Source organism: Stenella coeruleoalba (genome assembly GCF_951394435.1).
Source record: "Stenella coeruleoalba genome assembly, chromosome: 10".
NCBI classification, from domain to species: Eukaryota; Metazoa; Chordata; class Mammalia; order Artiodactyla; family Delphinidae; genus Stenella; species Stenella coeruleoalba.
This window is the reverse complement of record NC_137156.1, coordinates 74,491,430-74,508,347: the sequence shown is the minus strand read 5'-3', so window position 1 is coordinate 74,508,347 and position 16,918 is coordinate 74,491,430. Positions and strand designations below refer to the sequence as shown.

Genomic DNA, 16,918 nt, shown 5'->3' with positions numbered 1-16,918 from the left:
CCCCATCACAATGGCTAGAATATACAATACCAAGTATTTTGGTAAGGTTACCAAGGAACTGGAACTCACACCACTGGTGGGAGTTTAAATTGATACAACTACCTTGAAAAGCTATTTTGGCAGCATCTCTGTAAGCTGAACATACCATAGATATATAGCCAGTAGAATACATACATATGTGTACTCAAAGACATGCATAAACTGCGGGGACACACTCAGACCCCCCAGAGTTGATAGAAGGGTTATTTTAAAGTGAAAACAGGGCTTCCCTGGTGGCGCAGTGGTTGGGGGTCCGCCTGCCGATGCAGGGGGCGCGGGTTCGTGCCCCGGTCCGGGAGGATCCCACGTGCCACGGAGCGGCTGGGCCCGTGGGCCGTGGCCGCTGGGCCTGCGCGTCCGGAGCCTGTGCTCCGCGGCGGGAGAAGCCACAACGGTGAGAGGCCCGCGTACCGCAAAAAAAAAAAAAAAAAAAAAAAAAAAAAAAAAGTGAAAACATTTGAGCTACAGAGACGAAGAAAGAAATCTTATCTGAACTTCCCTTATCTGACTAAAGCAGAGCCTTCTGAAAATACAGCTGACATTCAGCTGCCATGAAGACAGACTGCCCATTTCCAATAGCATCAAAAAACTTAATAGAACCTTCCATACTTTCCCACTGAAGCCCTAACCTCCCCCGCAAACTTTAAGTTGGTCTATAAACTTACATCTCTGGCTATTCAGTGAGATACTTATTACTGAACAACTCCCATATACATGTGTAAATGAACTATGTCTTTTCTCCTGCTAATCTGGCTATTGTCAGTTAATTTGCAGGGCTCCCACCACTGGACCCAAGTTGGAAGAGGAAAAAATTTTCAACATAAACACATTCATGGTAGCCTCAGATTGGAAACAACACAATCTCCTTCAGTAGTAAAAGGCATAAGTAAACCGTGATGTATTCACACAACAGAATAGTATTTACACTCAAAACCATGGATGAGCTTTATAAATGTAATTTTCAGGGAAAGAGGCCAGACAGCTGAGGAATACATATTGTATGATTTCATTCATACAAAGTTCAAAAACAAGCCTATTAAATGATAGTGTTAGAAGTCACCATCGGAGCTACTTTGGGGGAGCAGCGAGTGTAATGAATAGGAGAAGGAGGGAAAGAACCTTCTATTCTTGGCCCGGGTGGTGCTTATAGTAACTTTCAGATCATACATTGAGCTGTACATTTATTATTTGTGCACGTTTCTATGTGTATGTTGCACTTTAATAAGATAATTTATTGATAAGAACCATTAGTATAATTCTTAGTCTAATATAGTCAGTTTGCTCTTTCTGGTATTTCAGTGTTTCGGTATCTTCCCGCCTTTTTTACAATTTAGCATGTAAGTTTTCTATAGAACAAGGACCATCTTTAGGTTGAATAGAAGCTGTAACACCATGAATAATTATAATGAGGATGATGGTAGCTTGGCGACAGGAAAGAATTATTACCCTCCTTGGCAAGCCCAATTTACCCCCTAGAATGGTCCCAGCAACAAAAGAATTCTGATTATTTCCTCCATATGTTTTAAAAATAGCATTTTACCATCATATCTGATCAAAAGTCCGTTTATCACCCACATCAGCCTTCTATCACAATTTTTTTCGTTAATTAAAATGTTACAATTAATACACCCTGCAACTGCTGGGAAATAAATCTAGTCAACTTAAGATCCTGCCAGCTTTCTCCAGTTCTTTATTTTCTTGTGCAACCAACCAACACTAGGGGAAAATTAAACTGTCATTCACCTCACAGAGCCTTGTTTTTTAGCATATCATTGTTTTATTTGACTAGTGAACATAAAGGAATAACCAAACTTTGAAAAGAAAATGGAAATCAGTACACAAATATGGCATCTGATAATCTGACACATGTAATGATGAAAATGATACCCTGTAGTTATTCTTTACAAAAGCCCAGAGAGCTAAATTAGAATAATAAATTAAACCCCACTTACTCTTTCTGCGCCATTAAGTCCCAATTATTCCGTAGAAAGGTTTAAATGGTTTTATTTTGTATTCTAATTTCAAGGCAATTTTTCTCTAGTTAAAGTTCTAAAAGGCTGCAAAGTTTTATGCTGTTGATTTGCTGAGGGCTTACTTACAAAGCACTTAACACATAGTTGTCTTATAACTCTCTAAAAGGTGTTATATAAGATTGAGAGTGAATCTTTTTCTGTAATTTCAAATAATAATAACTACTAACACTATTACTACACCTATCACTATTCACTCCATCTCTGTAGCAGGCACTGAGTGGTGAGAGTTTCCATATGCTATATTATACTTTAATCTCTACCACAACCCAGTGTTGTCAGTCCTATAATTCCAATATTCTGAGTGAGGAGACAGAGGCACAGACTTTAACCCAAATATTGCAAGGCTAAAAGGAAATTTAAGTTCAAATCAACTTTAATTATGTGCTATGTTGGTACCCCAAATATATATCTAATGTCCAACTCCACCCTGGATTGTCAACATGTTTTCTATTGTGATGATGATAGTCATTGCTGTTGCTACAGTCCCACCCTAGCCATTTGTTCATACAGATATGCAGCATAGGAATATGTTAGTGTTCTCTTTGGGGACCAACCAAGCCTTGCTGGGTTTTAGGAAATCAATCCTAGAAGCCGAGGTGGTCAATCTAAAGTCATGGAATTTTTCTCTTTGATTCCCCATTGCCTCCCCATTATTCCTTGTACAGTGCTCTGCACATGAAAATGTCTGTGGATTCTCAGCAATAGGATTTCCTTTGTAAATAGGGTTTAAATGTGAATTTAATTTCTTCATCTGAGAGGCCCAATATGCTAGAAACATCCATCTCTGAGGGATGGCCCCAAATCAGACATTCTGTGGTTCCCATTCTCCCTGTGCATTTGGAATCGGTCCATATGCAATAGGTTGGAGTTTTTATGAGAACCTAGCACCTTAACCCTGTGCTAGAGCTGTTGTATGAAATACTCACAAAATCTTCTTTTATTTTTAAATTTTTATAGTACTTTTTGCTATCTGAAATCATTCATTTCTGTAGGGGAGGAAAAACTTTTTCCCTCTACCCTCCTAGGTCCTCCTGCAAGTTAGACTGACAAAAGACAAATTAGCAAAACAAAGAGAAAAACAAGCAGAAGTTTACTAACATGTGCAGCATACATACACATGGAAGAACTCAGTGATGAGTAACTCAAAGAAGTGGTTAGAACTTGGGCTTATACAGCATCTTAACCAAAGAACAACAAATTTTGTAGAAAAGTGATAAGACAAAGGAAAGAGACTTTGAGCCTCCAAAGGTGGCAAATTTGGGGAGGATAAATATATGGGGGAAACTAATGGAAGATGAGAGGTAGTTAGTAAGGTTTGTTGTATAGAGTCCTCTGGTGCCATCCCTGGCAAGAGTCTAGAGTTGTCGCCAACGATTAAGAATCATCCTAACCCTTCCTGGAAGAGGTGGGTAGAGCAGAGAGTTTTTCTTTTGTCTGCTTCTTCTCATTGCCTTCAGCTCAAAATAATCGTTAGGTCAAGTTGGCATATTTTAGGATGGCATATATTCTGAACCCCTTCACTTATTTATATATTTATTTATTGTCTGTCTCCACCCCTAAACTATAAGCTCCATGTGAGCAGGGACTGTGGCTTGGTCACCACTCTGTTGTCAACACCTAGAACTGAGGTATAAAGTGGCATAGAAAAAAAAAAAAGTGGCATAGAGCAGGCATTCAGATATTTTTTGACTGTCCCCCAACGATAAGAAGATAAAACCTGTTATTTGGAGGGACAGTTGTTTCCCCTGCATCTTCAGTGATGTTTATTTGGAATGAAAAATCCTCATTCTATGTGCCTCCTTCTGCTGTAAAATAATATTTAAGTCTCCCATAGAAATATAGAGGTTTAAAAAAAAAAGAAAAAGAAAGAAATATAGAGGTTCTGAAGGACCTCTTGAGAAATAAACCATAGCTTTATACAATTTTGCTCAGCCTTTATTTTTCTGGTGGGAAAATACACTCAATAGATGTCATTCACCAGTGCATGCTTTAGTAGACATGAGTCAGGACCCTCCTCATAAACCCAACAAAAGCCCAAAAGTGGACTCTGGCCTACCCTGGATCTCAAGCCTGTCCCCATACTGGAAGTGAAGGAAGGCTTATACCCCAAACCACATGAAGTGAGTTGCCCATAGGAAGGAAGAGCTAGGTTCTCAGAAGAGGAAGAAGAAAAGTGTTCAGCCAACCAAAATCAAAGCTACCACAATATGTACTAGTGGATAGGCTTTAACTCTTCCAACAGGTCACTTCATACATATTTATTATGTGCCATGTATACTCTTTCTTTTCCACTTCTGTTTAAGAAAAAGTGAATGGGAGTAACATTGAGATTACTTTGAATTATTTTCAGTGTAATTTTTCGGGAAATTACTTACATATCTCCGTAATTAACCTATTTTGGTAACATTACACACAACAAATATCTGGTTGTCACACACTAGTTAGCAGCATTTAGCAGTATTATTAAATTTCAAGCACAAAAAAAGAGAATTTTACCCCCCAAAAGAGTGAGAATTACTGTTTCAACTGATAAAACTCCAGACTGCATTGCAAAGTTCTGCTACACAAAATATAATCATTATTTTATAGTTATAACTATGGTTTTTTAAGAGCAAGAAACAAACCATTAATAAGCCAATCTAATTAATAAGCATTAGACGTCTTGACATTTAAATTGACTTCATGCAAATAAAATAAGCAAATTGAATTTTCTGATTTACTCAACAGGCACTCTATAGATACATTTTGCATTCACCTCTTAAAAACGTAATAAGAGAAATTTCATCTGTGTCTGGTGTGTCTGTTCCTGCCAAATTCCATAACCAACTTGGATGACACTAAGCTGGCACTAAACTCACATCACTTTTTTTGTCTTCATTTTATTATTATGTGATCTTCCCAGGTAGTTGATTTTTTTGTGTCTTAATTGAAGCATTCTGAAGTTACTAGATATTTCTGCTACTTAGATGAAACTTCTGGCATGAAAATATCAAGGGAAAAAATTGAAATATTCATTCCCATGGCCCTCATCATAAAAGAAAGTTTTCACTTTATCCTGACTTGACTTGGAATATTTAGGGAAAATGCTCAGTGTGTAGCCTTAGTTAATGGCACTACAATGTCACACTCCCTGTTTAACATTCATCTTTGTTAATCAAGAAAGCCAGATTGGCTCTCTGCATGTTGATTAAATTGATTACAGCTGTAGGCCTTGATAGCATTTTTTTTCAAGTGTCTCTAATTAATCAGACAATGCTTGATTAGTTTTTTCTGTTTTGAGGAGATAAGTTGACTTCCTTGAGAATTTTCACCCCAAAAGTATTCCCCTCCAATGAAAGGTAAAGGATAAGTGAGTCACTGCTTAGTTTTCCATGACACTGAGACCTTTTATCTTCCAGCAACTAAAAAAAAAAGAAAAGAGACCCTTTGAAAAGCTGATTAAAACATAATATTAAACTTCTTTTCACACACTCCCATGAATACATCTAGAATGAGGAAAGGCTGTGTGTTCCCGCTGAGCTTTTAACCGGGCCTCCCCTCTATGGTAGAGCATCTTTCATCTTTCCCATTGTAACCATTCTTTGTCAAGTTATATCACTGAATTGTCAGACCTGACGTTGCAAATTTCAGTTCAGGAGCCATTTTGTTTTAATAATCGGGCTTGTGTATGATGTGTTAAAAATAATAAGCCACCACCTATTTTTTTAGTCATATCTATAGCATTAGATAAGGCAGCTGTTGTTTATGCAAATGAAATCTTGACAATTTCCTGGAACTTTACCAACATTTATAAAGACCCAAAATGTTCTGCTTTCATCGCTGAAGTTGATATTTCCAATGGAGAAGGCTGCTAGGATCAGCTCAGATGGTGTGTGTTGGCATTGAGAAAGGCACCCCATTTTCCTCCCTCCTCCTCCATTGGTTGAGGGACCAGTCAATACTCCTGTTTCCAATAAGCACTTGTCATGTAAAGCACTTTTTTATAGATATTTTTAAGCCATGTTTAAGAAAAGTTTTCTTATAGATGCCATCAAATTGGAAGCTCTTGAAGAGCAAGAATCTGCCTTTTAAAAAGAAAGTAGTTTAAAAAAAATTCAACCAGAGTGAGAAAAATTCAACGAGAAAAATAGATCTGAAAAAACAGGTCTTACTCTTCCACCCTCAACTTCACATCCCTACTCCCAGGTTAACAGTTTCTTGTGCATCCTTCAGAAACTTTCTATGCACATACAAGAAAACGTGTTTTGTTTATGTATTTTTTCAACATAAATGGGGTGAGACTCTATACTGTTCTACAACTTGATTTGGGGGTTTTTACTGGATAGATTTTTGGACCTCTTGCTGAATTTGCACATGACGATCAACACATTCTTCATTAACTGCTGGATATTATTTCATTGTTTGGATGTACCATAATTTATTCAGTTAGTTCTCTGCTGACGGGCATTTCAGTGGTTTCCAGCTTTTTGTTACTGTGGACAATGCTGTAGTAAACATCCTTATGCACATATCTTTATGAGCTTGGGCAAGTATGTGTTTACAGTAAGTTTCTAACAATGAGATTACATGGTCAAAGGTAATTTTGATAGATATTACCAAATTGTTCACTAATTTACATTCCTGCAGCCCACACTGAGTATCATCAAACTTTAGAGCTTTTGCCAATTTGCTGTGTGTCAACAATATCTCATTATTTTAATTTGCATTTCTATAATTATATACACAGTCAAATATCTTCCCATATTTGGAGGAGGCAGGACGCATTTATATGTCTTTTCTTCTGACCTGCCTGTTCATATCTTTGGCTACTTTCCTGGGACCATATCTTGTATTTGTTGAGTACCCTCGTATATCTGATACACTGTTGGGCACATGGATACTCAATAACTATTCGAATTTAACTTATGTAATATATGGGACACACAGAAAGAATCTAAAATATAACTTGCTGGAGTGTAAGACCCTTGAGGTATACTGCCATCTCTAGAGACCTTCACTCTCACAGGATGACAAACACAAGATGTATTCTTAGGAGACTGCTGTATATTACAACCTTAATTTGATACAATGGAGATTAATTTTTTCAAGGGGCAGGTTCTGTGTTCCTCATATGTATTTTCATACACATGTGGACTAAATTTCCAAAATAAAAATCATTATTTCTTGCCTAGATTATACAACAACAAACTCCTAACTGATTTTTGTGGCCCCTCTCTTATTCCCCACCAATCCATTCTCCACACAGATGCCACTCTGATGTTTCTAAAATGCAAATCCAAGATTCTTCTGGCTTAAAATCCTTCAATAGATCCACCGCGCCTTCAGAATAAAGTAGGAACTGCTTAGCTTGCCATATAAGACCGCTGCCTTCTTCAGTAATTGTTAGTATGTCTTCATTCCACACATATATAAACACCCAGTGCCCATCACGTCACACTGCTAGAGGGACCTCAAGCTCTTTACATTTTTCTGCTGTGGTGCATGCTGTTTGTCCCTTTTAGAATATCCTTCTGTCTTTTCTCTATCTTGTGGCCTCATTCTCATCCTTCAGGAGGAATCCTGTCATCACTTTTGCTAAACGTAAAAAGCCTTGCCACAGCCCTTCTCCTAACAGTAAAAGGTCCCCTGGGCTTACCTCTATTTAACAATACTTGCTTCACTCTCTTATAAGTGTTCATCTAACAGTCTGTCTCTAGGAGACTGAATTCCTCAAGGATAGGAATCATGTCTTACTCCTCAGTACACAGCACAAAGTCTGCAACACTGCAGGGGCTCAATAAACATATATTCAATGTAAAATTATAAAGCAGCTAAGCTGACAACAGTGTAGAGAAGCCTTTTTCCATGTTGTTTCAAGTAGGTGGGATATTAGCTGTTCACATGTTACAGTGGATTTGATGGCTGATGCCTGGATTTGCGCCTCCAGAGTTAAATTATCTGCTGTATCTAATGAATCGATGTATGTAAAATAATCTCAAGATGGTGTGTCATTAATACTTTCTTAACCTAAGGGAAAATACTGCCAAACAGGAAAAATATTCAGTTCTGCAGACAATGTATAAAGAATATTTAGCAGAGTAAAAGAAGTTAATGATTTTTGTGATTTCTTATAGCATTGAGCCCTTGGAGAGAGCAGTGTCCTCTCTGTTTTACGGGTTTACTTGCAAAGCCATGGGCAGGAGAGGTGATTTCGTAGAGGCCAGAAGAAAGAAAGAATATGATTTTCCTTTTGTATGACTGTTGGCTACGTGTCTCTAAATAAACGTGGATTTATGTGAGATAAAAACACAGTACTTGTTTACATAATGTGTTTCCCAACCTTTGCTACGGAGGAGACACGATCCTATTCCAGATGTCAGCATAAGGTAAACATCCTCTGAGAGTACTTTTATGAAGGGAAAAGAAGAAATGTCTGAGAAGAATAATTCTCATAACATTCTCAACTAGCCGCCTTTTCTGACTCCTCTTATTCCTCCCACTACTCTCAGAGCATGTTCTCCTGACCTCCCCTCTAGCAGGTCTTCCTCAGAGAACTGATCCACGTTCCAGTCTTTTCACTCTCACCTGTTTATCTTTCTCTTATAGCTCTGGCCTTCCTACAAGTATCCATTCATTCATTCAACAAACATTTACTGAGTATCTGTGTCAAGCCCAAGGTGAAGAAGACAGACATGATTGCCTGCCTTAGGGAACTTACAATCTGGGCACAGCTCCTCTTAAGGAGGCCCTCTCTCTTTCTAGATTCTGGTCACTGTTCCTCCCTTGTCCCTTAAGGCTGAGGGTGGGGGGATGGCAAAATCCCTAGGATTCTATAATGTCCCGTGTGGTTCTCCTATACCCGTCCTTACCTTTGTAAGAAGCCCTTTCTTAAACCCTCCTCAAATCATCCTAATTTGAGTGTGCCAAGTGTTTTCTGCTGGAACATTGACTGATATTAAACTTGCAGTAGACTTAGAACTCAGGAAAGGCTTCTCTGAAGTAAAACTGAGCTGAAAGATGGAGAAAGTAAACTAGGTGTCTTAGTCCATTTAGGATGCTATAACTGTATACCATAGACTAGGTGGGTTATGAATAACAGAAATTTATTTCTCACAGTTCTGGAGGCTGAGGTGTCCAAGATCAAAGTCCTGGCAAATTTGGTGTCTTGTGAGAGCCCTCTTCCTGGTTCATAGACAGCTATCGTCTCACTGTGATCTCATATGGGAGAAGAGACAAGGGAGCTCTCTGGGGTCTCTTTTATAAGGGCACTAATCCCATTCATTAGATCTCCACCCTCATGACCTAAGCACCTCCCAAAGTCTCTGCCTCCAGACACCATCATATCGGGAGTTAGATTTCATCATACGAATTTACAGGGGAGGTGATATAAACATTCAGTCTATAGTATCAGGCCATTATGGGAAAAGAGACTAAGGATGTGGCTCTCCATCTGAAGCCTGGGGGTAGAGTGGCAGTGACAGTGAGGGAAAGGCACAAAACTGTGCTGTAAAGATGGTAAGGATCAGAATATGCAAAGCTTTAAGCCAATGCAGAATTTGGGATTTTGCGCTAAGAGCAAATTTTGAAAAGCTCACTCTGGATTCAAGGGAGTCCAGGTTGGCTGGGAGAAAAACAAGGGAGATATTCTAAAAGCATAGATTAGAATGGTGGCAAATGGGTATGGAGCAATGTCAGCATATTCAGGAGCTAAGACTGGGACCTGGTAATGGATCCTAAATATTTCTAACACATCTTCACACAGAGAAACAACCAAGACCTCAGGCTCTTCATGTGCTAAACCAAACTCCTATAACATCTCCCTAATTTCCCAGTTCATTCATTGGTACCAATACTGTTTTATTCCCAGAACCCAGACTTTAAGCTTCCCCATTCTCTCTTAAGACTGGCTTCTACCATGTGACAGGACATGTGGTCACCAGTGGCATCTGAGTTTCACTTCTTTTGGCTTCCATCTTCATTGTGGGACTATGTTTCTTTTTCAGATCCAGTTTTAGAAGTTGTAGGGAAGCACAGTGATTGGCTCAGATTAGGTCAGTTGTCTACCCACGGGCCAGTCAGCTGAGGCTCTGGGCTCATGTAGGAACATGATCATTCCCAGAGTCATGTGGTCAGAGGGAGCTGTTCCAAGGAGAAAGGAGAGGAAGGAGTTCTGGACAGACAGTTCCTTACCTCTCTCCTACTGCATCTTGGAGAGAGATTCGAATTGTTCCTCCAAAGCCCCAAGGGGTAACAGTAGGAGAAACAGGTGAGAATGAAAAGGAAATTTTTTTCCTCAACATGAGGAAAAACTTTCTAATAGTCAAAGCTATTGGAAGATGAAATATGGTCTTTGAAAGTAGTAAGTACACAGTCACTGATGGTAATCAAGTATGGACTAGGTAAACACTTGTTGGGAGTGTTGGAGAAGGCCTTCAGAACCAGAACACTGAGAATCTGGTTAGAGAGCTCCTGCAGGAAACGAACCAAAAGTAAACAGAAACATCTTAGTACTTGCTCCAGTCCATACTAAGACACATGCAAAAGAGTTCCCAACATACTGTTTGTGTTTCCAACTTATTGCTTGAGCTTCCTGCTTCAAATGAGAGACGAATCCTATGAAGAAAAGCTATTGAGAGCTCTTACGTTTAAATTTCAAAACAATAGAAACATACATTTTCTTAGTTTTTCATCCTAGTAAACATATTTCTGAACCAGCATGCTGTTTTCTGAGGCAGAAAATTAAAAATTTTCTGTCTTGGCTATAAAGAGGCAAGTGTGTGTCCCCAGGTTGACCCCAAATTGTGTGTGTACCAAGCACATGATGAGAAGACAATAGCATGTTCCTAGCAGCTAGAGAAAGAGTAAGATAGAGGCAAAATGCAAGAGTGGGTTGCAACAGCAGCGTTATTTATTGTCATGGAAACATTCACCTCTGAGTGGCGCTCAGTATTCTGGACTAACAAAGAGACTCAACAGTCATGCATTCAGTAAATATTGAGGAAGTGCGTATTCTGTGCCAGGCACTCTGCTAGGTGCTGGGTAGAGTCAAGTGGGGGAGACTTCATTCACTGAACGATCAAACAAATGAGGATGTAATTATGAACTCAAATAAGAGCTCTTAAAGAGAAGATCACAGTTGCTCTATTAGAAGAAGTAACAAAGGAACTCAGCTAGATTAGAGAGCGAGCGTCCAGGAGGACTTCTCAAGAGGGTGATGCTTGAGCCAAAATGTGAAGGTTGGATATGATTTTACCAGCATAAGGGGTGGGTGGGTAGGAGCAGGGGAAGAGAACATGGTCTAGACAAGGGGGCACAGCCTGGGCAAAAGTCCCATGATGGCAGGGAGCATGGCATATTTCCAAGAATCAAGAGAAGCCCAGTGTGGCTGGAGCATGGTGAGTGAGAGGGAGAACAATGCAAGATGAAGTCGGAAAAACACATAGAGATGAGGCTATGCAGAGCCTCAAAGGCCAAGGTAATAATTCTGGTCTTTCTCCCAAATATGATAGCTTCCCAGTGATATTAAAGGGTTTGAAAAAGAGGTTGACATAATCAGATTAGCATTTTGGCCATAGTGTGAAGAACAGAGAAGTGAAGTCAGAATGAATGACTCTAAGGGGATCAATTCAGAGCTTTTACTGCAGATAACAGGAGGCAAGGTAGTTGCTTGGACTTTGGTGGTGGATGTAGAGATGGTGAGAAAGGTAAATTCATAAGGCATTTCAGAGGAAAATTGACAGGAATTCTCATAAGAGCCTTGAGAATGTTCCACTTCACAGTTCCTTCCTCTAAGACAGGGGTCATTCCCCTACAGCCTATGGGCCAAATTCTGCCCATTGCAGAATTTTTTTTTCTTTTGTAAATAAGATTTTATTGGAACACAGCCACGCCACTTGTTTACGTATCGTTTATGTCTGCTTTCACACTACAGCAGCAGAGCTGAATAGTTGCAGCAGAGACCTGTGGCTTGTACAGCCTAACATGTGTACTGTCTGGGCCTTTACAAAGAACCATGGGTTTTACACTACAAAAACACCTCCGTGATATTCCAAGACGCAGAAGTTCTTAATTCAGTTTCCAGAAGTGCACGAATGGGCTTCAGATGATCTCCGACCTCCTAAAATTGAAAGAAAATTTGGTATTCTTGGTCATTTTTCTGGGAAAACAGTTTTCACCAGGTTTTAAAAAGAATCTATGAATTCTCCCCGAAGTGAGCTATTTCCTAGTCCTCTCCCCAGTCTGTTCCCTGGCCCTAGAAGATGTTTAAAACCCAGACTGCTTTCAGTGAATAAGAAATTTACACTGGTACCAAATGATAAATATCAATAAGTATCGTATAGAAATTGCTGCAAGTTTCTGAATTCTAATAGAAGATCTCCTATGTAAGTATTTCACACTGGGCTAGCTCCTCTAACCCAGCCCTTATGATAGCAGGTAGCTCAGTAGCTCAGTGCTCTAAATGAGAGCTATGTAATAATTGTTGTCATGTTTTAGATTTCTCAAATAATTACTCACCCAAATAAATATTTAAATGTATACAAGATTGTAGGCAATTTCCTTACAAGGGAATTCCTTTAGGGAACACACAAATAAGCTGATCAGCCCACAGCAGCCCATGTCGTTTTCTGTTAGCTAGAATGCTTCTTCCATCTGACGATGAGCTCTCTGATTCCCTAGGGTCAGACACACAGCAGTTCAGTAAATGATTACTGTATATGTAGACAGATGATCAAGCTAACTGTTGCTCTCATATCATGCATGTATTTGTATATATGTGTGTATGTGTGTGTACATATATGATGTATTTATAGGAAGCACGTTAATGAAATAAATGTGTGTAAAATTCTCTTGTAAGCAAAATCTTGTTTTTAAATGAAGGAACTGAAACCATAGTCTATCTTAAGTGAGAACATTATCCTCAGTTGTAAAAATATCTGAGTCAGCTCTGATTCAGTTAAAGCTCACTGCCTCCCTTCAAAACTCTAACATGCAAGTTGAATGGAAAGAGCATGGTATTTGCGGGGGGCAGGATTTTAATGTTAGATGAATTTGTCCACTGTGAGGATTCACAAGATGGTATTTATCTTTCATCTACATTATATTTTTTATGTGGTATTTGAAGTGAACCCATTGTCTTGACTCTTAAATAAAACACACCTTCTGCTGACAGAGCTCAACATGTATAGGTGTGCCTGCAAGTCCTTTCTCTTCAGTTCCAAGAGGAGAGGCAGGGGTGGGAGGCCTGCCTGGGTCCACGAGAGAAAGGAGGAGGAAGCAGCCCCTGAGCATGCTCGGAGAGCAAGCCTGACTGAACAGGATGCTTCTCCACCAGAGGAGCTGGAGGTTTTCATTACAGGTAGAGAGAAAAGCATTATAGTCAGAGCTGAGGAAACCAAACAAAATAGAGTAACAAGTGCAAACGATAGGGCAAGTATGCAAATGGGAGAACGAAGAGCAAGAGCAGGTTCCAGAGCACAGGCAGCCGGGGTGAGAAGCAGGCCAAGGAAGTGGCTCACAGCTGAGCTAGGGCTTGACATGTGTGAATGAGCCTGATCCCCCGTCCCTAGATGTTTGCGGCCTGGGAAGGCATGGGGGTCAAAACATGGCTCAGCATTAAATACCACATGTAAAAATGTAAACATGTAAGGTACAGGTGCTAGACTACACATTTCTGGCTTATTAACAAGTCACAAAAAAAACAGATCGCTCTTGAAAAAATGAAATTATTAAATATATATGAAGTAAAATAAAAACAAAACAAGAGAAGGAGGAATGTTATATGTTATCACTTATATGTGGAATCTAAAAAATAATACAAATAAATCTATATACAAAACAGAAACAGACTCACAGACACAGAAAACAAACTTACCAAAGGGGAGAGGTAAGGGGAGAGGGATAAATTAGGAGTATATGTATACAACCTACTATACATAAAATAAACAATAAGGTCTTCCTGTATACCACAGGGAACTGTACATTCAGTATCTTGTAATAACCTATAATGGAAAACAATCTGAAAATATATATATTATATATATAACTGAATCACTCTGCTGTACACCTGAAACTAACACAATATTATAAATCAAATATATTTCAATAAAAATAAAATAAATTTTAAAAATACTTAAAACAAAAACAATGTCACCAGGGTGGGAAAATGTTATAACCTGAAGTGTCTCAAGGTATGGTGTGGTCTGTGGACTCATGATCCCAAAAAGATGGAACAGTTCCAGATGCAAAAAGGTGGGCAGTCTACATATTCTACGCTCCTCTCAGGAGATTCACAGTCTGTTAAAGGCTCTCAAAGGTCTTGCAAGAAAACCTACTGGTTGACTTTGTTTAGCCAAATGTTTTCCATATTTCACAGTTAACATGGAAACCCTTTATTTCAAAATATACTTTGTTAATGCTTACTTAATAAAAAGCCAAACAAATGAGTTGTTTTGATTAAAGGTTCTTAATTAAATAAAATGTTCTAAATCTTAACATCATTTTTCAAGAGAATTCTGCAGTCATTTTTTTATATCTTTATTGGAGTATAATTGCTTTACAATGTTGTATTAGTTTCTGATGTACAACAAAGTGAATCAGCTATATGTATACATATATCCCCATATCCCCTCCCTCTTGAGCCTCCCTCCCATCCTCCCTATCCCACCCCTCTAGGTCGTCACAAAGCACCGAGCTGATCTCCCTGTGCTATGCAGCAGCTTCCCACTAGCCATCCATTTTACATTTAGTAGTGTATATATGTCAATGCTCCTCTCTCACGTCGTCCCAGCTTCCCCTTCTCTGCCCCGTGTCCTCAAGTCCGTTCTCTACATCTGCATCTTTATTCCTGCCCTGCCATTAGGTTCATCAGTACCGGTTTTTTAGACAATGGAATATTAGCCATAAAAAAGAACGAAATTGAGTTATTTGTAATGAGGTGGATGGACCTAGAGTCTGTCATACAGAGTGAAGTAAGTCAGAAAGAGAAAAACAAATACTGTATGCTAACACACATATATGGAATCTGTAGTCATTTTTACAAGATAAAATTAGATGCATCTTACACCAGAATAAACTCACAACATATACCAGAATAAACTCCAAATGGATCAGAAATCTAAATGTGAAAAATGAAACCATGCAAGTAACTGGAAGAAAAAAAGGGTGAATTTCTATAGAACCTGGTTGTAGGGAGGAACTTCCTAACTCTGGTTTGAAATACAGAGGCAGGGACTTCCCCGGTGGCGCAGTGGTTAAGAATTCACCTGCCAATGCAGGGGACACGGGTTCGATCCCTGGTCCGGGAAGATCCCACGTGTCACAGAGCAGCTAAGCCCGTGTGCCACAACTACTGAGCCTGTACTCTAGAGCCCGCAAGCCACAACTACTGAGCCTGCGTGCCACAACTGCTGAAGCCCGCACACCTAGAGCCTGTGCTCAGCAAGAAGAAAAGCCACCGCAATGAGAAGCCTGCACAACACAACGAAGAGTAGCCCCCACTCGCCGCAACTGGAGAAAAGCCTGCACACAGCAACAAAGACCCAAAAATAAATAGATAAATAAATAAATTTATTTTAAAATATAAATAAATAAATACAGAGGCAATAAAAGAAAACATTGATGCATCTGACTACAGAAAAATTAAAAACCTGTTGCATGGCAAAAAATATCATAAGCAAACACAGATGACAAAATGAGGAAAAGAGACAAAAAAAAAAAAGACCTGATGGAAGAAGAGCAAAAGACATGAACAGACAGGAAAAAAAAGATATAGATATAAAATACACACATGCATACACATATATACACATATATATTAAATAGCCTTAAACATATGAAGAGTCAACTCTACTCATAATGTTCATGATGAGAAGAAATGCAAATAAATGGATATCAAAACTACTTTTAAGTTATCAGTTATTATCTCTTGGATTGGAAAGCATTAAAAACTTGACAACATAACACTGTGACATGTCTGTAGACAAACCAGCACTCTCAGACATTGCTGGTGGGAATGCTGATGGGTACAACCCTTGTGAAAACAATTGGTCAGTATCTAACAAAACCAAGTGTGCATTTACCTTTTATTCCAGGAATCCCACTTCCAAGAATTTATCTTGAAGGTATATATCCACATATACAAAAATAGATATGCCCAAAGTTATTCATTGTAGCATTAATTGCAATAATCACAAAATATTTAAAACTTGCCCGAACATAGGACAGTGGTGAAATAAATGTATGCCACACTGCGGAGTAATATGCAGCTGTAAAAAAAAAAAACAAAAAGAATAAGGAAGCTCTCTATGAACTGGTATGAGTGATTTCCTGGATATATTTTAAGTTGAAAAAACGAAAGTGCAAAAGAGTAATTATAGTATACTACCTTTTACATTAGAAAGAAGAGGAATGAAAAAAATAGACGTGTATCTGTTGAATTTTTGCAAAAAGAAACAGAGACACAAGAACTAATGAAATTAATTACCTCTGGAGGAGTGGGTGGGGATGGTGTTGAAATGATGAGGGGGTGGAAACAGACTGGAAGGGATGAAGGAAATCTAACTCTTACTGAATATGCTTTTCTGTAAAAGTTTGACTTTTGAACTGTTAATATTTTACCTACTCAAAACAACAAAAGTAATAAAAATCAAGAATGGGGAGAAAAACTTAATGCAAACAGAAGCAAATGATGCTAACTATATTTCAAATTAAGAATATAACCTCACTGAAGAGGTAGGAAAATGAACTAGCCTAAGTAAATTTTGAACATGGTATTTTAACTAATGAAAAAAAGAACCATAAACAGAGAATCCTAGAGAGTAGGTTTGGGGTGTTTTATTGGTTGTTTTGTTTTGTTTGACACCACTTTT

General features: G+C 38.7%; 1 protein-coding gene across 4 annotated transcripts in view; it reads left to right on the top strand.

The window, feature by feature from the left end:
* CFAP20DC (CFAP20 domain containing) overlaps window positions 1–16,918 on the top strand; it is a 267,456-nt gene that overhangs the window by 234,878 nt on the left and 15,660 nt on the right. Inside the window, exon 16 of one of the 4 annotated variants that reach the window (XM_079935813.1) lies at window positions 8,186–8,372. The exons of the other annotated variants lie outside the window; for them this stretch is intronic. Within the exon in view, the coding sequence (XP_079791939.1) occupies window positions 8,186–8,309 (124 nt within the window). The 3' untranslated portion in view covers window positions 8,310–8,372. Of the gene's footprint in view, window positions 1–8,185; window positions 8,373–16,918 lie in introns of those variants that run through there. 4 annotated transcript variants of the gene reach the window in all.